This window comes from Canis aureus, chromosome 26, assembly GCF_053574225.1.
Source record: "Canis aureus isolate CA01 chromosome 26, VMU_Caureus_v.1.0, whole genome shotgun sequence".
Classification (NCBI taxonomy): Eukaryota; Metazoa; Chordata; class Mammalia; order Carnivora; family Canidae; genus Canis; species Canis aureus.
The window spans coordinates 48,692,312-48,714,147 of record NC_135636.1 but is presented as its reverse complement, the minus strand read 5'-3'; the positions used below and the strand labels follow the sequence as shown (position 1 = coordinate 48,714,147).

Genomic DNA, 21,836 nt, shown 5'->3' with positions numbered 1-21,836 from the left:
AGGTTATTTGTAAAAATCTAGAGGGAACTATACTGAAAATACAAGCAAGTGAACAACATTGTTAAAACAGCAAAGTCTCATGAGTAAAAACCAGACATTTTGTAAAAACAGGCCAGCCCTCTTCTCCCCACCCTGGGCAATGTACTCTAAGAATTTTATTGAAAATAAATTATATTCGATTTGAGTAATTATAGGAAATAAACCATGTTAGTGATCTCCTTTTCCCCCGTATTAATGAATTAGAATATACAAAAAAACCTCAATAAAAATGATGTAAAGGCTTATGAGCATCATTCAGATTTTTACTAGTCACTTTCATTTCATAAAACTGCCATTTCCATTAAAGCATTATGTAAAAAATGGGATTTTACTATACCAACATGCATATTTATCACCAATGAATTTAAACATTGCTTATAAAGTACAGAGTCAATTTTACAAATGAAATCTCCTTCAAAAGTTAGACTTTTTTCCTCCAAGAAATGAAAAAATGATTTGGTACCTCTAGAACCATAGCACATACTTTAATCATTTTTCTTTCCAATTTTTTTATTCCTTATTTCATATAATGTTTATACAAAACTAGGAGCTAAGGATCTAAAATGTGAAATGAAGGCCAAAAAAATGAAGCAATATGATTTGGGACAAATTAGGAATAATCTTTAACATTTTGATTTTTCTTAACAATTTGAGTAATATTCTTTATGCCCCATATTATAAATACTCATCTGTGAAAATTCTTGAGTTTGTAGATGCTCATGAATACCAAGGACTAAGTTGAGTATGGACTCCTTGACATGCTCTAAATGGAATTTAGATAAAGCTAAGCACAGTATAAACTGTTTTCTCCACCAAGGCGTGACTTACTGTCATTCTGAAGTGTGTATTTTCAGACAGTAAGACGATCTGAAACTCACCTGTCTTAGAAAGCAAAGAATACAGAGACTACAAAACCAGAAGAAGTATTCATTGCACTAAAGGTGAAAGGAGGAACAGTTAATTTTTCAGTCTTACAAACATGGAGTCTTGGAATTATAAAATGCTGGTTTAAAAGCCAAGGAAAGAAGATCACAATCCAGCAAACTTCTCAACAGTAAGAGGCCAGGTTCCAAGTACTGAAAATTTCATCAAAAATGGCTGGATAAACTTATCAAGCAGGAAACACAGGAACATTTTTCAGGAAAAAAAAAAGTATTCCATTAAATCTTTAAACATTTTACCAATCTATGCAGAGTACAAGTATTGTATTTCTCTTCTGTAATCATTCAATCGTTCATTCGTTCATTCAGAGACCCAGAGAGAAAGAGACCAACGACAGCCTTCCTTTCAGGAAATGCAAATACCATTTTTTTTTTAAAGATCCCATTTGTTTATTCATGAGAGAGAGAGAGAGAGAGAGAGAGAGAGAGAGAGAGAAAGAGAAAGAGAAAGAGAAAGAGAAAGAGAAAGAGAAAGAGAAAGAGAGACAAGCAGAGACACAGGCAGAGGGAGAAGCAGGCTCCATGCAGGGAGGCCGACATGGGACTCAATCCCAGGTCTCCAGGATCAGGCCCTGGACTGAAGGCAGCGCTAAACCACTGAGCCACCGGGGCTGCCCCTGCAAATACCATTTTTACAAAAGAATAAGAGCTCAGGTCCCAATGATGTAAAAGTAAGAGGGAAAACTGCCAAGTGAACTCAAAACTCCATCTCGGCCTTGCTTACCTGTGTAACCTCAAGTACATCTTACGCCCCACACCCTATCAGTAAACAGCAGGACAGAATTTTTTTTTTTTTTTTTTTTTTTTTTTTTTTTTTTTAGGACAGAATTTTTTAAGGAATAAATATATCATTCATTTTTACTCAACAATTCAATTTACTAGAATGAATATAAATACACACACACACACACCTCAAACACAAGAAACTGTAAGACTCCTAGAAGATAACACAGAAGAAAATCTAGATGGCTTTGGGTTTGGCAGTGATTCTTCAGAGACACCACCAAAGGCATCATCCATGAAAGAAATAATTGACAAGCACTACTTCATTAAAGTGAAAAACGTCTGCTTTGCAACGGGCACTGTCAGGAGAATGAGAAGACAAATAGGCCACAGACTGGGAGGAAATATTTGCAGAAGACACATCTGATAAAGGACTGTCATCCTAATATACAAAGAACTCAGTAAGTAAATGGACAACACAAAAAATGGGCAGAAGATCTGAACAGATACCTCACCAAAAAAGATAGACAGATGGAAAATAAGATAAACAAATGGAAAAATATGTTCAACATATGTCATTAGGAAACTGCAAATTAAAACAATAATTAAACAGTGAAATACCAACACACACTTATCAGAAGAGCCAAAATCTAAAACACTGACATCATCAAACACTGGCCAGGATGTGGGGCAGCAGGAGCTCTCATTCCTTCCTGATGGGAATAAAAAATGGCGTAGCCATTTTGGAACAGAGTTTGGCTGTTTCTTAAAAACAAAACAAAACAAAACAAAAAACTAAACATACTCCTGCCATACAATCTAGCAATCGCACATCCTAGTATTCACTAAAAGGAGTCAAAGATTCACGTCCACCCAGAAATCTGCACATCGATGTTTATAGCAGCTTTTTCGTAATTGTCAAAACTTGGAAGCAACAAAGCTGTCCTTCAGTAAGTGAATGGATAAACTTGTCCATCCAGACAATGGAATATTATTCTGTGCTAAAATGAGCTATCATGCCATAATTCAGACATGGAGGAATCTTAAATGTGTATTAGTAAGTGAAAAAAGCCAATCTGAAAAGACTACATCCCGTATGATTTCAATTATAGAATCATTCTAGAATAAGCAAAACTATGTAAACTAAAAAGGATCAGTGGTTGCCAGAAGTTGGGAGGAGAATGACTAAATAGGTGGAATACAGGGGATTGTTAGGGCAGTGAAATTATTCTGTATGATACTACAATGGTTGATGCATGTCATTATATATATTTGTCAAAATCCATAGGATGTGCAACACCCAGCCGGACCCTAACATAGACTACAAACTGGGTGATAATGATGTATTGATGTAGGTTAGTCAGTGTTAACAGATGTGGCCCTCTGGTGCTGGAAGCTGATAGTGAGGAAGGCTGTACATATGTGGAGTCGGGGGTATACAGGAGCCCTCCGTACTTTCTGCTCAATTTTGTTGTGAACTGGAAACTGCTTTAAAAAACAAAGTGTTTCTTTGTTTTTCAAAAAAAAAAAAAAAAAAGAGAGAGAGAGAAAAGAAGTATTTGGACTTTGTACTAATGCAGCTTTGGTAGCACCTTCAACACCTCTGATATTAAATTTTAGTTGTGAAATATTCATGTATTTTATGTGTACACAAAAATGAATAAAGTATATATGCACACACACATATACGTATACATGAAGAATGATGCTTTGCTTTGCAAAGAAATTGCTTTTCTTCCTTTTTCTGGAGTTCATGAAATCCTGGTGCTAGAAATACATACCCTTCCTTTATAATATGTTCCTAATGTAGCTACAATACTTTGAAATTCAAACTATTATGTGTTACCAAATAACTTATATACCAAATTGATATATAATCTATCAGGTTTCAGCTTTCCAGATATAAACTTAAAGTTATTAGCTCCACAACAGTTATTTTTTTTCACTCTGCATAAAAAGAGCTGTATTACTTTATATTTTTGCAAACACAATTTAGGTACAGTATCTCTCCTTCCTTCAACCCTTCCAAAAAAACAACTTACCATATTTCATTTCAACTCTGAAAAGATTACCTTCTGAGAAGGTAATAATCTGTCTCCAGAACCCTAGGACCGATGATGGATTTTGTTAAGACAATAAAATCATGCTTTTCAATACAACAGACTTCGTGCATGGGAAAAATATACAGGAATGGGGAGAAATGGACACTATGAAGCAAAGTCTGTAGGATATCTTACAGATGTCTTTAAAATTTATCTGCTGGCAGTCTATTCCCATTAGAGTATCCTACTGCCTCTTGCTTTCCCCAACCATCTGCAGTGCACCAATCCTCACATTTTTTTCCCTTGTTTATGTAAGTCTTCCCCTTCCAAAATGGAAACTCTAGGAAAACAGAGACATTTCTATCCCTCTTGTTCAATACTGATCAACGTCTAGAATACTTTCAGACAGAGTAAAATATGCAGTAAATGTTCTGAATGAATGAATGAATGAATGGCCACACCATGATCCCAGCTATTTTAAGCAATGGTTTTACTCTTCATGCATGCCTCCCTTGTATGCCCAACCAGGCTCCCTGTAAATGGAGGTTCGAGTCTACTGCTGGCCCCCTCCCCGGCACTATCACCCTTTCTACCCTCAGCACAGGACTTTTATCACCTGACAGCTCACATGTTCCTTTCCTGAATGCTTCCCACCTAGAATAAACCTGTATGTGAGAGGAAGCTGTGTCGGTCCTGTTCATCACTGGATGCCCTCAGCCAAGAACAGTCAACCCAAAGCAGTAGAGGGGCTCAGTATGTGTGTACAGCGTGAATGAACAGCAGGCTTCTTTAGAGGCAACTCAGCTCTGATCCTGGCATGTTTCATATAAACAGATGCCAACTCCATAACTGGGATCTGAAGTCATGATAAATTCGTGCTGTTCATATATAGGTTGAAGGTATTAAAAATGTTCACTTGAGTCAATAATGCTTTCATCATTATTATTCTAAGATAATTTTGTTTAAAGTCGCACCCTTCTAAAAAAATGAAAAGAAGATATCATAGTAACAGATAGCCAAAGAGGGTGAGCTCTTAAATAACTATGAATTCAAGAGTAAGGACACTGGGAGAAGTTTTTTTTTTTAAATCTATTTTCTTGATTGAATTGTTAGCTCACACATTAAATCAATGCTTTAGAAACAAAAATAAAGCTTTGCAACCAATGTGTTTTTAATGGCAGACATTGGATTCCAATATTTTAACAGAAAGCTTAATTGTGTAGCTCTTACTGTGGAATAACCACACATAAAAAGCCCTGCATACACATCCCTTTCCTGAAGAAATCTCAGAATGCAAAGTGTTCTCAATTAATAAAGTAACTCTAAATTAATAAAGTAAATAAAATATCCTCAGGAGACAGACACATCACACCCATTATTAGAGCAAGAGAAATCAACACCATAAATACTCACTGATGATACCATCAAAGAAACACCAGAAGCCACCTTGATTGAAACAGACTCTACCAACCTTTCAGGCTGTTTATTCAACTCACTAGTCTCCCAGCTCCTTTGGAGCAGAAAGAAATAAAAGTCAGTCGGCCACCAACTCCACGGGTGGGAAAGCTAGACCACAAGGCACTCTACTGCAGTGTAAGAATTCAATAGATAAAAGTACTGTGGAAGGCCTAAGGTCAAACTCAGGAAAGCTACCCGAAAAAGACATAACAACTAGAAACAAGGAACAGTTTAGGAAACTGAAAGCTCTTTGTAGCTTACGTTAACAGATAAGCAATTATTAATCAGACTACACAAAGAACTCGTTATTAACAATAAATATGCTACATTCTATGAAGGAATACTATACAACAATTGAGAATAATTAAGGAGACCTGTATTTAGACAGGAGACACGCCACGAAAGCACATCAAGTCATAGAGACAACAGTGAAAGCAGGTCACACTAAATTCCTCTGGAGAGTAAGGAAGAGAGGAGCATGAGTGGGCAGACATGTCTTCAAATTCTTCCTAAAGTTTACCTTTTAAAGAAAGATTTAAAACAAGTATAACAACTTATTAACATTTCGTTATTCTGTATTTGGGTATTTATTATATTATCTGTATTTTTCTGTAAGTTTTTTTTCCCCACACAAAAAAAAGCTACCCACAGTTTACATCAGATCCAGGCAATGTTTGAGATCATTTTCTTCTTACCCAGAATGCCTTGGATGTATAAAAATACTGGAATCCCAAATTGTGGAGTTGCTAAAAATCAATATACCTACCAACAACAGCCATTCCTGTATAATTTATGAAAACCAAGATTATCATTTAAAAACATGTTGAAAGTAGCAGTGGTCTCACTAATTCAAGACAAAAACCCAAACTTAAAATTTTGACAAAGTCTATTATTAGAACTGTGAAGACTAGAAGCCTTTCTTTACCCCTCTAGAGAGAAATACCATGACTACTTTTCTTTAATTCAACACTTTTTTCTAAACAGAAAAATAGTTAAAAGTATCATATAAGGGTATATGAAGCTGCACAATCCTATCTATTCTCAGCACTAAGACTATAGTAAACAGCTGAATTCACCTGATTAGTACAAATTTATATATCAGTTCTAAAAGTATCTTAGACCATTTAACAAAATTTTTTCAATGCACCATCTTTATTCCAGTGTAATAAACATCTAGTAATTTTTCTCTCTTTAGAAGACCAAAATTTGTGATTACAGTGATCATGAAAATAAAAAGATACGCAATATTCCATTCCAAATAAAATTTCACCTCAACAGGAGACTGGCAAAACATGACTCATTTTTTTCACACAAAGCAAGAACAGTCAAGATAGACATTATGCCCAAGTGAGGGATATGAGTGGTAAGACAGCAAGGGGTCCCAATTCCACCTGGTTGTAGTTGTGGTTTTAACTTGACTAAGTTATAAATTAACAGCTCAAGTCAAGTGCATAAGGTCAATACCAGTAGAAGTAAAAATTTCCCCCAAATATTCAATCTTTAGTGAAGATGATAACACACTGAAAAGCTTCCACACCAAAACCAACATATCCCAATTCACAGCAGACACACAGAGAAGGGAAGCAAAACCCATCTAGCATTCTGTACCTCTATGGTCCACCTTGCATTTTCAATCTGCGAACAATGAGGAATAGCAGGATGCAGTTTATTACTCAGTATATAATCTGCTCTGATCTCTTTTTCAATAGAGAACCTAAGTGGTGTTAGAGAACCTAAGTGGCTACACCACCAAAAAGAGATTATCAACCAGGTCAGCAGCTTCTAAAACAAATTCAACCAGAGACCAGGGAAAAGGGCTGTGAAACCTGGTTGAAAAATATCTTCTATTTCCCCGCTTTCTGCCTTCAAAGTTTTGCTCAAATGCCTTCCCTTTTGGAAAGGCTTATCTAGTCTCTCAACTGAAAAAAAGTATTCCTTCCAATAGCATATTCTAACAGTAATGATAGCCAAGTTTATATCCATGCCTGGTCCTCTCCCTTGATCACAGCTTGCAGGTGTATTAAGCATCTGAAGTTCATCAGGCCCCAATAACACTCTTAAGTCCCTCTCCCCTCCCCCAAACCCACTATTTCCCATCTCAGGAAAAGGAACCACCACTCACTAACATGCTTGGGCCAAAAAGCAGTTATCTAAGATTCCTCTCTTCCTTGTCCCACTCCACATTTAACCCAGCAGCCAGCGCTACCTTCAGAGCAGAATGTGAGTACTTCTCACCACATTCTCTCCACTGCCACCACCCTAGTGCTAGCTGGGGTCTCTCTTTTACTCTTGGCCTGGATTCCTGTAGTAGTCTTAAGCTTCCATACATACCATCACCCACACATCTCACACTCTCAGAGCCTACACCCTACCCTACACTGCGGTCTTTTAAAAACAGACTCCTGCTTGGAATCCTCCATGGATTCTCAACTCACAACAAAATCCCTAGTCTCTCCTGTGGTCGGCCTACCAGGAAGGCTCCTCCTCCATCTCTGAATCCATCTCCTCCTGTGTCACTCCATCATTCCTTTGCAGACACAATGATCTTGCTGCTTGCTCCATGAACACACCAAGCTCAGTACCACCTTGGGGCCTTGCCCCTCCCCTGTCACGATGCTCTTCCCCCAAATGTGTGTCTGGCTTGCATACTCATTTGATACAGGTCTCAGTTCAAATATCATCTTAAGGACATGGCCTTCTCCAATTGCCTCTTTATAATACAGAACCCACTGCCAAACCTCTTTAACCTCCCCTTCCACTCCCCATTATCTGGCACCGTGTTATATATATTTCCTGGTTTTTTACTTAGTACCCATCTTCCCTACTGAAAGATAAGCTCACTAAGGCAAAAGTTTTGTCTGTTTTTTTCACCTTGGTCTCTCAAGTACCCAGAACAATACTTAGCACATTGTAGGCATTCAATAAGTAACTGGCAAATGAACTGTCTGGTGTGTGCTTAAGCCCTCCAGCTAGAGAGATGGCTTTGCTGCTTCTGCCAGAACCCTAGGAAGACAGTAAGTATGCTTGGAGAAGCATTCCAGGGCCCAGCAGAATTAAGAAATAAGAATCTGGGACTGAGGCTCTAGGATGATATATTGTGGTTAGGAAAAAAGAGAAATTATCAAATCATAGTGACCTTAATTAACATTTAATTGTGCCACGTGTGGGATACCTGGCTGGCTCAGTCAGTAGAGCATGCGACTCTTTATCATGGGGCCATGAGTTTGAGCCCCACATTGTGGGTAGAGACTACACACAAAAAACTGAAAATTGTGCCAGGTCTATTCTAAGCACTTCTACATGTGTTAACTCATTTGATCCTAACATGCCCCATAGGGAAGACAATGAGGCACAGAGAAGTTAAATACTTTATCCAAGGTCATGTGCCTTCTAGGTAGCAGGTCCAGGATTCATATCCAAGCAGCCCGGTCCCAGAATTCACCTCTTAACTGGTGGGTTGTCCACTACCTCTCACTGCACTGAGTACTGGGTTAAAGTTAATATATGTTTTATGTAAACACAGGAGAGTAGGGAGGCTGGGGATTTGAACACTGAGAGAAGTCCTGGAGTCTAAAAAGAGGAAGGAATACACCTCTTGAGCTCTTGAGCTGCAGGAGAGCCTTGGTGAAAGCTGTGTGGTGTGATCAAAGTGGGGCCTTTACAGGGGACACCATAGGGTTATAGGAGAAGAGACACAAGGGAAGGGAATGAAGCTGAGAAATGCTTTTTGACAAGCTTATAGTATAAGTAAAAATAAACTATAAAATCTAATTACCTAAACCCTATGCAAGTGCGGCAATGAGCTCTGCATGAAGAAATGGAAAGAAGAATATTAAAAATAATTCTAGGAAGATAGGTGTGAGGAAAAAAATTGGTTTCTCTTTTCTGACATGGGTTCTGGAAGCATCCATGCCTCTACAGCATTTACAGATGTAGTATAAAGCAGAAATAAGACACGTATTTGCATGTGTCTGAGAGAGAGAACACGTGAGGGTTTCTTACTCTAAACAGCTTATAAATACTGTAGTAATTTAAAATGGAAAATGAAAGCTGACACTGTTTAAAAAATTTTAAAAGTGTGGCCCAATATTGAAAGGCTTTGATCCTGGTCTAGGAATTTTGAACACTAAACCTGTAAGATCTAGGAAGCCAATGAATGCTTTAAAATACAGAAATGATATGATCAGATTTCAATTTTAGAAAAATAGCTCTGAAAACTGTAGGAAGGCTGAAGGATGGGGGAAGGAGGGAGAATCAGAAAAAGAGTTGGGACATGGGGCAATAATCCTCAAGTGACAGGGTCTATCGTCAGCGTAGGGATAAAAAAGCAGCACAGGGGTGGCAGAGGTGGAAGAGGCGGAGTAAAAGATGAATACGGGTCTTCCAGATAACCTAGCAGGGTGCAAGGGCCATTCCCAAGATATGAAAGACACATTCGACAGGAAAAAGTAGATGAATCCTGAATGCAGTATGGACTGTGTCGAGTCTGAGGTGCTTTCACGACAACTATAGGCAGGGATACCCAGTAGGCATAGCCCAGGGATCAAAATACCTGCTCAGAGATAGAGATTTGGAAATTTTCTGTGTAGAAGTGATAATGGAAGGCACTGTTGAGAAAACAAAAAGAGAATGGTTAAGTGGAGAAGACAGAGAACAGGGCCTGGGAAATGTTAACACCCAGTAAAAGAATGATAAAGAGGTGGACAGTTCACCAGAGAAGTCAAAGATACATGTTGCAGACAGAAACTTGGTGAACTACAAATAGTTTCAATGGAGTGGTAAGGCTTGAGAATTGAAAGAAAGTGAAGATGTAACCAGTAATTGAGATTCATTGTTTCCAGAAATTTAGTTTGGAAGACTGGGCATTCACTTAAGAGGGGGGTGGGGAAGGTCTAGGGGAATGCAATTTCTTTTCAGGAAGGGGAAACTTCACTATGTTTGTAGGCACAAGGCAGGAGTTAAGCAGAAGAGAAATCTGAGACACCAGAATAGGCTAATGGAGCAAGATAACCATATGTGATGGGAACGGAACGGGTAAAGAACACAGGGTGAGAAGCCAGTTCTGGCTCTGAAAGAGGAGGCGAGGATAGGTGAGAAGGGAAGTCTGTAGGAGAGGAAAAAGTGCCCGCACAGGGTAGAAAACCTTACGTATTTCTGAGCAGAAGGCACTGTGTCCACACCAGCTGTACTGGTGGGTCTCACCATTCCTCACCACAGAAAGTCCCCTCCTCTTTTTTCCGATTCTCTCCTTTCTCAGCATTCTTATACCCAGACACCATTAATGCCCTAAGACCCTGCCACGTGCAAGGCACAGTGCAAGGTATCTGGGGATAAAAGACAAAATCCAAAAAAGGTGAAGATCTTCTTGATTAATGAGGAAGGGAATCAAGAAACACACAAGTGTGGGGGTACAGGACCCAGGCACATGTGAGTTGCCAGTGTGACAGGAGCATGACCTCAAGTACTGAAGCTGTGCTGACCCTTGAAGGGAGGGGAGAGGGAGCAGCAGACAGGAGAAGGAACACCCTCATTCTGTGTGGCAGGGAGACAACGTCTGCAAAGCCTAGGACCAGGCAGGAGGAAAGGCTGGAACGCAGGTGAAGGAAAGACGATGCAAGAAATCAAGGGCGACAGGCACAAACAATATTCCAGGTCTTGCTAAAAAATTAAAACTTCAGGGGCACCTGGCTGGTTGTCAGTGGAGCACGCAACTCTTGATCTCAGGATTGTAGGTTCGAGCCCCGTGCTGGGTATGGAGATTACTTAAAAATAAAATCTAAAAAAAAAAAAAAAAAATTTCTTAAGGCTGCCTGGGTGGCTCAATCAGTTGAGTGTCTGACTCTCCGTTTTGGCTCAGGTCATGATCTCAGGGTCCTGGGATGGAGGCCCACATCCGGCTCCACTGGGCTCCATTGGCCTCCAGGCTCTGTGGCTCAGCATGAGGTCTGCTTCTTTTCCTCATCCTCTGTCCCCCTCCCACCCTGGCTTATTCTCGGTCTCTCAAATCAATCTTTAAAAAATTTTAAACTTCATTCTTTTTGACAATGGAGAGATCTTTAATGATTTTAAGTAAGCAAGCGATGACCTCAGATTTACATATTTGAAAGTATCATCAGTATAGAGAAAAGAGGACTCAGACAGGAAGGCCAGTCAAGAGGCTATTACTGTCATCCAGGGGGAAATAAGGCAGCCACAGAGGGGTCAAGGAAGAAGGGGCATGTTTGAGTCATGGGCTCTGAGTCACTGAACTGGTCAACTGCATGGATGTGGGCATCGCTCACACAGTGATCGCAGCGGGAAGAGGAGATAGGAAGAGAAAAAGCCAAAGGAGTGAGGAGAGCAGTTTGGAGCCTGCTGTATTTGAGGTCACTGCGGCCCTGTGTATGGGTTTGGGTCAGGTCTGGGGTCATTGGTGAGTGCTGCAGAAGAGCCCCCTAACAAGGAAAGGGAAAGATGGAGGGAGCACAGGAGGGCAACTGAGAAAGAAAAGCGAGAAGAGGAATGCCTGGGTGGTTCGGTGGTTGAGTGTCTGCTTTCAGCTCAGGGCGTGATCCCGGGCCAGGGATTGAGTCCCATATCAGGCTCCCTGTGAGGAGCCTGTTTCTGCCTTTGTCTGTGTCTCTGTGCCTCTCTCGAACAAATAAAATCTTTTAGGAAAAGAAAAACCGAGAAGAGGTAGAGAAGGAAACCCTGTAGCCCTCCACACTACTACCAGGACTCCACGAGGAGTGGGCGAAAGGCTCCTGAGGGGCGGGAGAAGCCAACAGGAACAAGGGATGGGGAGGGATGGGAAGGAAGAATGTCAGAGAAGGAACAGCAACAGCGCTACAGGGAGCATGGAAGACAGGGACACTGTGCGGGACCCAGAGGCGGGTAGCGCAGGGTAACAAGGGTCCCAGTCGCAAGCAGCAGGAGTGAGGGATAGTAAAAATAGGTATTAAGACTGCTATCTCCAGAAGCCTGTTAGGACAAGAGGGAGCATGGAGGGACTAGTGAAAGAGAGCAAACATGACTGAGAAAGCAGTTACTCCCTTTTAAGGATGGAAGAGACCACACTCAGAGGCTTGCTGATGGGCTGAGCACTGCACTCAGGGCCTCAGTGCAAGCAGGGGTAAGTACAGGAAAAAGATACAATCTTGCTTTGAAGGAGAAAGGCAACAAAGGCATTCATTTAAAAAGTACTGATAAAATAAAAGAAAAATACCCAAATGAAGGGACCAAATTTTCTTAGGACTTCTCTAGATGACCTCTCATGTTTCTTCCACCTCTGCTGTTCTGAGTGAGATTAGAGGTCAGCTAGACACCCACGGTAACTGTGATCCTTCTGTCCCCAGATCACAGGAGAAGTTTTGAATGAGTACACCTGCAAATTCTCTAAGGAGTGATTCATGGCTTTCCTTCATCCAATTAGTAAAGCAGTGTCTGACTTAAAAAGGTCAAAAAGCACGAATTTAGATTTTCAGAGCAGTCCATCAGGATACATTTATATGCCAACAAATCAATTCAACCAGCAGAATGAGAATTCAAATAAGCCTCCACAAGGACAAACTTCTGGGTTTTTTTCAGCAAATCTCTTTTTTTTATTTGTTCTTATGTATGCTTCTATTTCAAATGGTCAAACCAAACACTAAAAAGATGACCATGTCCAGGGCTGTATTCCCTCTTTGGGGTTAGCAGAAGGATAAGAAAAGAATATATTCATTACAAAGTGAAAGAAATCAGTCTGAAAAGGCTAGACCCTGCATGATTCTAACTCTACGGCATTCTGAAGAAAACAAAACTATGGAGACAGTAAAAAGATCAGTAGTTACCAACGGCTGGCAAGGAGAGAGGGGTGAACAGGTGGAAAACAGTTTTTAGCACAGTGAAAATATTTTTTATGATATTACGATGGTGGAAACATGTCACTGTACATGTGTCCAAAACCATGGAATGGACGACACCAAGAACGAGCCCTAACTTAAGTTATGGACTGTGGGTGATGATGACAGGTCAACGTAAGTTCATCAGTTGTAACAAATGTGCCATTCCAGTGGGGGATGTTGACCACTGGGGAGGCTGTGCACATAGGAACAAAGGGTATATACAAAATCTCTGTACCTTCCTGTTCATTTTACTATGAATCTAAAACTGCTCCGCAAAAAGGGGGAAGGGGCCCATAAAAAGTACCTGGAAAAAAAGATTTATTCTGTTAGTCACTACTGGACAAAACTAAGGAAACAAAACCTAAAGGAGTTTGCATTCTAGAAGAAAAAATAAAAGCAGTTAGAAAATGAAGCACCCAAGAGTAAGACATAAACAAAATATGCAAATGATATACAATCTGTACAATTTGAGATGCAGAAAACTAGATGAGAGTATTTCCAGAAATACTCAAGAAAGGTCAACAGAATACTGAGCTTTTAAACAGGAAAAGAGGATTTGTTAATTAAATATTCAGACGCCTGCTAGTACAAAGCACTGGTGGGTACTATGGGAAATACAAGCTCCAGTTTCTGCCATCAAGGAGCTTTCCATCTTTCTTCTTCAGCTAAAATAAACTTAAATGTGATGTTATCAAAGCTAGAGCTGGAAGGAACACCAAGAGATGTTCAGTTCAAGCATCCTCATCCCACAAAAGAGTCAATCAAAGCCAGTGATCCCAGCTGAGGGCCTCCAAGTGACAGCAAGGGCAGGAATAAAGCCCCCCTTCATAATACAGGACACACACACTTTGCAGGCTGAGGGACTTCAGTGCAAATTATACCTTTCGCTGAGTCCTGGGCCTACATTCTCTCACTTCTAAATTGGAGATGGTGGGATGCCCAGGTGGTAGAGTCAGTTAAGTGTCCCGCCTCTTGGTTTCTGCTCAGGTCATGATCTGAGGGTCATGGGATCGAGCCCTTTTCTGGGCTCCATGCTCCACGTGGAGTCTGCTTGAAATTCTCTCTCTCTTCTCCCTCTGCTCCTCCCCACTCCCTTTCTCACTTCTCCCCCTTCCCTCTCTAAAATAAATAAGTAAATCTTTAAAAAATAAAAAATAACTGGAGATGGTGATAATAGGACTTCTGAGATAGGTACCTTCCTTTCCTTCTCTTCTCTTTACTGTACTGTATGTACATGCTGAATGGTGCAACTAAAGGCTAAACTTGTCCCCAGTCAAGTGGCAACATCTGGGACCTCAGGCACTGAGAAAAAAAAGGACTTCCAGTAGGTAGAAGGCACAGTGACAATATGAGCACATAATTTTCAACACTAATAAATTAATGACACAGAAGTGATCAAGTTAGAACAAAAGTTCTTAAGGGTAAAAAGAAGTAGTAGAAAGATTTCCTGAAAGTTAGTCACTCTAAGGTTCTAGAACAACTGCACTTTGTGGCAGCAAGGCCACAGAGGCCATTACTAGATTACAATTACAGTTAAGCACCGTTCCTTTCTTTTCTCTTGTTTCTCTTTTTACTTCTTCTCAATTCCCACTGTCCTGTTTCCAGTCCTTTTTTCATCTTCCTAACAACATAATAAAGAAGGAAATGTAGGGCCTTCCTAGTCAGCCACACCTCCACTCATGGTCTAAGGGAAGAAATAGTGCCATCGTGGTGATAAAGGACATAGGCTTTGCACTCACAGACCTTGGTTCCAATCCCAGCTCCACCTCTAATGCAGGTTCATGAACCTGAAGATCCTGTCTACTTCCTAAGCCTGTTGTTAGAATTAATTAAATGGTTTAGAAAAATGCCTACTGGGGCAGCCCGGGTGGCTCAGTGGTTTAGTGCCTGCCTTTGGCCCAGGGTGTGATCCCGGAGTCCTGGGATCGAGTCCCATGTTGGGCTCCCTGCATGGAGCCTGCCTGTCTCTGCATCTCTCTCTCTCTCTGTGTGTCTCTCATGAATAAATAAATAAGATCTTTAAAAAAACAACAACAAAACTTTGCAGGTGGGGCTGCAAAACCTTTAGTCCTGAGTGTTCCTGATGGGCCCCTCCCTTTAGCAGGGTGCAAACAGGTTAAGTTAATATGTAACTAGAGATTTCTGAAATACTGAAAGAGACTAACTCAAGGTGATTAACAAAAAGTGCCCTTTTATTCTGTATGAGGTGTACTTTAGGAAGTCCTCATTCCCCAGTGTTGACCTGCAAGCATACAAATCTGACTGGAGAGGGTTTAGAGATGTGCATGGATATGATCTCAGGTCTCCAGGATCATGCCCTGGGCCAAAGGCAGGCACTAACCTGCTGAGCCACCCAGGCATCCCTCCACCTGCAAAGTTTAAGTTGGCATCTATAAAGGTCATTTATGTTAGATATTCCTAACTTAATAAACACCCTTCGAACCTAATTCCCCCTTCACAAACCTGCAAACCTGTGATATCCCTACCACACACACATTTCATGCTACCATCCAAAGTCTCAATGACAGAACTGCAAATTATTCGAAAGCTAATGTTTTCTAAATATACAGAATCATTTAACACCATCAAAATCTGATATCAAAAGAGAATATCCACAAGGCATACCAAGAATGTTTCCAAAGCATTTAACATCAATACAAACTTTTTTAAAAGTATAGTACAAAATCCCTCATAAAAAGTTTCACAAAGAAGAGGTACCTGGGCGGCTCAGTCAGTTAAGCATCTGCCTTCACCTCAAGTCATGATTCCTGGGTCCTGGGAACGAGTCCCACATCAGGCTCCCTGGTCGGTGAGGAGTCTGCTCCTCCCTCCCCCTCCTGCCCTTACCCCTGCTTGTGCGCTCTCTCTTGCTCTCAAATAAATAAAATCTTTATAAAAAATTCCACAAAGAATAATTCTTAATTAACATTCTTAAGCAATTATCCTGACAGATACTAACACTTCCTCAAAAGTTATGATTTCTCTGCATTCCTCCCCCAAAGAATGAACCCCTTTATGAGTTCAGTCTAAAGAGATGACAGTGATATACTGGAAAGAAATGGGTTTGGGTGCTAGACAAACCAGAGTTAAAGCCTTGCACCCCCATTTACCTCTGTAGCCTCATTCAGACCCAGCTGTCTAAAGCACTGAGTAACTGACCTCACAGGATTGTGACGTAGGTTAAACAAGATAAAGAAAAGAAAGCATCTACAACAGTCCCTACACTTTGTGGACTACCTTCTGGAAATTAAACATTTATCTTCTAGAAATGTTTGTTCTTCTCCTAACTTGTCTTTCCAAATGAACATCAGCACACCACCACAGCTGCTACTCTTACCTCCAGAGCCAACCCAGAGGGGAAGCCGGGCGAGTCTACCACATGGCCCCTTACAAAAAGGTCCTCTGCTTTTAGCTCTCTAGGTTCAGCTTTCTATTCTACACCATTCTCTGCGCACCCTCCAGCCTGTAGAAACAATCGAAGCAACTCAGCTATAAAGGTTCCAAGCCGCATCACAAGCAATTCAAATCTAGGTAAATGGTCCAGGGGTCCACCCCACTGCCTTAAAGAATAATCCAAAAAACACAAGCAAGTCTCTATCTCTCCCCCAAAATATTTCTCCCTAACCACCCTTCCCAGATAAGCTAAGGTTGTAGGAGCCTACTGAATGGCCCATGTGTACTAATTCAAACACATTATGAGTTATCGGTAATAACACATACCCATTAGCCACACCTGTGGTGCCCGTGCAGCCATATACACAAACCAAAAGTCTGACTGAAAACATTATCTGACACAATGAAAAGAAATACTAACCTACTAGTCAAAACCTGATGATAGCCCTCTGAAAGGATAAAGGAAAAACTCTAAAAAGGTGTTTCTATAGCTTTACAGTTTTGTGCAATTAATGATAACATGCTATTAAAAGCACTAAAAAATAAAAATAAAATAAATAAATAAAATAAAATAAAATAAAATAAAAGCACTTCAAGATTGTTTCCCATGGGGCAGCCCAGGTGGCTCAGCAGTTTAGCGCCACCTTCAGCCCAGGGCCTGATCCTGAAGACCCAGGATCGAGTCCCACGTCGGGCTCCCTGCATGGAGCCTGCTTCTCCCTCTGCCTGTGTCTCTGCCTCTTTCTCTCTCCGTCTCTCTCAGGAATAAATGAATAAAATCTTAAAAAAAAAAAGATTGTTTCCCATGAAACTATGCCATTTTCTCAATGACTTGGTTTTTTTCCATGCAAGGCAGGAAACCCTAAAGCACTTAAGGCATTGTATCTAGACATCAACAGCTTCTGTTAACACATTTAACATCTTGAAAAAGAGATATTCTAGAGATACTTTCTCCACTGATTTTTTTTTTTTTAATAATCTTAAAATGTCTGTCAAGTTCAGTAACTTTGTTTCCATAAGCAAAGCTCTTTAAACAACTCTTGGTTTTGTAAAACCAGCAGCCCAGGTCCATCAGGTAAAAACTTCAAAGAAGGCACATCTCCACTGAGCAAGGGCCAAAGCAATCCTAGATGAGCTATGCTGATGACAGGCTGAAAGGAGCCTAAAATGACAGAAAAAGAGGAAGCAAGCCTGGAAAGCATAATGTAACTTTGTTTTAACACAATCCCCACTGCAAAATAACTGTGCAGAAGGCTTTTATTTTATTTTATTAAAGACACACTCTATGGCAACCTTGTCTTGACTAATGGAACTCAGCACTCTTTGTGTTCGTCTTTCTTGTCATCTTGCTGAAAGCTGTGCTCATTTGTTCCAAATCATGGTCATCCTTCAGACGGCAAATTTTTCAAATACAAATGGGGGATGGATGAGGCAATCCTGCAGGTAATTCCTTATGTAAAAATTCAAGTTTCAGGTTTTAAAATTCGATCCTAAAAGTAGTACTTAAGTGATAACCAGAATAGTTTACTCCCTTTACTCTTCCCCTAACTTTCAACTACCAAGTGGTAATACTGCAGGGTCAAAGTTCTCAATATTTTGTCCTTAGAACTGGAAAAAAAGATATTATATAAATTTCATACATAAAGGCCAGTGTTTAAAATGTTTAGTAAGAGTTCATCTCTTTGATAAGCATTAACTCAGACTAATTATTTCAATAAAAACACACAGATGTAAGCTACCACACAATCATGAAGAAAATTACTGTATACATCACAACCACACATGTCAAGGAACTGTCATCAATTTCCAGATATAATAAGCACATGGCTACGTCAACCCCCTAAGGAATTAACTGTGAAGAAGAGAAGTGAATAAAAGACAGCTAATTTCTGATCCACATTTTTCTCCCAAGAACACAAACTCAGAAGTAAATAGTACAACCTAAGAAGATTTAAGTTTGATTAAAGCTAAGTTTAATGCCACTTGCTTTTGATGAGCAAGCTGGTTAATAATTAAATAAATGAAGATAATCTATTCAGGATGGATTTAAACCACTACCATAAAGAATCTTAAGCACACTGCTGACATTTTGTTGTGCTGTAAAACACAGTCTGTTCTATGTGATCATGAAATGTTAAAGAAATCAGTGCTATACTAAAGCTAAAGAATTAATGCTGTACTTAGCATCTGAAAGATAATTACTGCATCGAACGGACTGTATCTACAGGGTTTTATATTTTTTAGCTTCCTAAACAATATTAAATTACACATTAACTTAAGGGGGGTGAACTAATGAGTCCAAGCACGCTTTCCTAACTCAAAAGACAGTTTTGCTAACGTATCCTCCATCTGCAGCACTCTGGTTCCTATTTTCTCCCCAAAGTGGTCATCAACCACACCAATCTACTGGTGCCATTCCTACTGACCAATAGCAAGATGTCCTGAAAGTCACTGGGTTCATCTCAGAGTAAAGCAAAGGTCCACAGTGGACTTACACCTTAACTAATCAGCTCATGAAGGCCGTTAATAGACCACTCTCACATGACTGCATCATGGGCGGGACAGGGTGCTAGGATGTGAAGAAGGAATAAGAGTCTTGGACAATGACCAAAAACACACAAGACATACTATTTACCAAAGATGGAATCTGACAGAAGAAGATAGAGAGGAGAAAGAAAAAAACGGACACAAAATGCCCCGAAAGTGACTCCCTCAGAAAGCTGTCTTTGAGCTGGGCAACAAGAGGGCCCTCATGGTCAGGAGATGCAAAGGAAAGGAAGTTAGGCTTCAGAAGACATGAGATCAACAGAAAGAGCAACAACCCTTTGTTAAGAGTTTCCAAAAACTCAGAAAGGTACCTCCACCCCCCAAAAAGCTTGTACTATTTCACCAGGACAAATGTCACAGTGTCATGCTTCTTTCAGGAGGCCAACAGTTCTTCTTTTGATACTTAACACAGTGCTGCCTGGCACTTTCAAGAAGTCTGAACAAAGTCACATAAGTCTGCATTCTCTTTTCCTCAAAAACATCCTTAACCTCAACAGAATCACACAAAATGCCCAAAATGAAAAAGAATCCAACATATATAATCCCTTATCATCTTAGGCTGCATTTAAAAGATGCTTCTTTTTCTCCTTTAAAAGAAAATTAACTTTTTTCCTTTGGATAAGGTTGTATTATTTTAGGCATTTTAATTATTTCCTTCTTATTAAGTCAGCCTACAGGTTTGGTTCATCTAAGTGAACCACCTAAAGTTAGTCACCACTCTGCATAACTTGGAACAGATCAGTTAAATGTGGCAGTTCTCACCCTGAAATGAATGAACTCTACGCAGCAAGCCAGAGTACTGAGTCTCTAATTTGTTTTAGTGCTCAGTTTAAAACAAATAAACCAATCTCATAAAGTGGTTTACACACGCCTGCAGATGCGTCTTCTGAAGTTGCGAGCCAACAGCCTTCAACAATTTGATACCATGACTTCTCTTGGACCACTTCCCTAGCAAAAATATCCAGTGACTTTGACCATTATTACTTTGGGCAACCCAGGGCCAAAGGTCACTGTTCTCTGCCTTACCTTTCAGGTAAAGAAGTTGAAATGATGAAATCAGTTGTCTAAATACAACCAGCCATCTCTGTATAATATTGTGCATTTATAAAGCTGAACAGCCACAGTATCACCACTAAGCAACAACAGAACTTTCTCTAAGAAGCAAGGTAGGGCAGCCCAGGTGGCTCAGTGGTTTAGCACCGCCTTCGGTCCAGGGCCGTGATCCTGGTGATCCTGGAGTCCTGGGATCGAGTCCCACGTCCCACGTCGAGCTCCCTGCATGGAGCCTGCTTCTCCCTCTGCCTGTGTCTCTGCCTCTCTGTTCCCCCAATAATAAATAAAATCTTTAAAAGAAAAAAAGAAGCAAGTAGATGTGAGTTCCATCCCCATGGACTGACAAATGACCTAACTTTGAGGGGTGAACTTGCCAGCCAAAGATCAAACATCTTTACGTAAAAAAGCCAAAACAAAAACTTTTTCTCAAAAATCAGAACCTCTTTCAAAAACCTAACAGATGAGTGTATGTACTGGGAGACAGGTAGGGGGATGGGAATCAATCAAGGAAGAACTAGCTAAGGAGAAGCGACACAATTTGAACTTGGATACTGGTTGTGTCTAGGCACAGGAGACCTTGGATGTTACTCCTGTCTAACTAGTCTCATCCCCTACCTTGCCTTGCTACCCCAACAAATGTTCTTTGCTGCTGCCAAAGGGGTCCAGTCATCTCAGGCTTTTTGCCTCTACACATGGGATTTCCTCTGCCTGACGCGCTCCCGCCCCCCGCCCCCATTCTTTCAGTCTCTTCCATTTGACCTTTAAACTCAGCTCAAATGACACCTTTTCCAGGATCTGACCTCCTTACTGCTCTTGGAGTACTCTGATTACCTTCCATCATTGCACCTGTCCTGGATGGGTCTGTCATCTGCCTCCTTCCCTAGACTTAAGGCCTGGGGTGGGGGGATTGAGGGCGAAAGTGATTCTTCTTCCCTGGTACCTGACATGTGCAGCAGCCACTCAGTAAATGTGAACTGAACGAATGAATGTGCCAATACTCAGGAGTAGCAGAATCCTGCTTCTGGAGTAGAGAACTTCAGACGATTCGAGCGGAAACTATTGAGCTCCCTGTTCCCGAGTCTGGCTGCTCTAGAAGAAGGCCATGAGAACGTCACCCAGGACAAAGTACTGCCACCAGAATCACAACCAATGTTAGGTTTGTGGGGTTTATATTTTCGTTTTAACTGGAAAATCTTTTGGTTCATTATACCATTTGGAGTCATTTCAGATTGTTATTCTGGGAGGCAAAGTGACAGCCACAGCTCTAGAGTATTTCCCAGGGGTCAGACGGCAGAACAGTTAAGAGCGTGAGCTCTGAAGTCTGAGTTCAAACGTGCCATGTGCCAACCGGGTAACTCTGGGTAAGCTCCCCTGTCCTACCTCCTGCCAGTGCATATAGATGAGGGTGCCTCTGGCCAGCATCCGTTCCACAGATGCCTACCGAGCACCTGCTGCCGGCCAAGCGCTGGCGGCCCCTGGTGACCTGGCCACCCGACCTGAAGCATAGGCTCATCAGGTCACCTGCTGTTATTTTGTATGTCCTTCACGGAACTTACCACAATCCGAAGTACTCTTCTTTTGCTGATTTGTCTCCCCTCCCGCCCCCACCACGAGGAGGTAAGCTCGAAGCTGGGGAGGGGAACGGGAGGGTCGCTTGTTCATTCCTTGCCTCTCTGATGCCAACCAGACACCTAGCAGACGGTGACTCAACACGTTTTAAAAGGAAAGACTAGGCAGCGCGGGTGGCTCAGTGGCTTAGCGCTGCCTTCAGACCC

General features: G+C 40.9%; 1 protein-coding gene across 4 annotated transcripts in view; it reads right to left on the bottom strand.

Annotated features, from left to right (window-relative positions):
• Window positions 1-21,836, bottom strand: part of VAPB (VAMP associated protein B and C) — a 50,243-nt gene that overhangs the window by 27,310 nt on the left and 1,097 nt on the right. The window contains exon 1 of one of the 4 annotated variants that reach the window (XM_077873724.1): window positions 21,618-21,803. The exons of 2 other annotated variants lie outside the window; for them this stretch is intronic. In XM_077873724.1, the coding sequence (XP_077729850.1) occupies window positions 21,618-21,723 (106 nt within the window). In that variant the 5' untranslated portion in view covers window positions 21,724-21,803. Of the gene's footprint in view, window positions 1-20,034; window positions 20,126-21,617; window positions 21,804-21,836 lie in introns of those variants that run through there. One more of the 4 variants, XM_077873725.1, reaches the window with a different exon arrangement.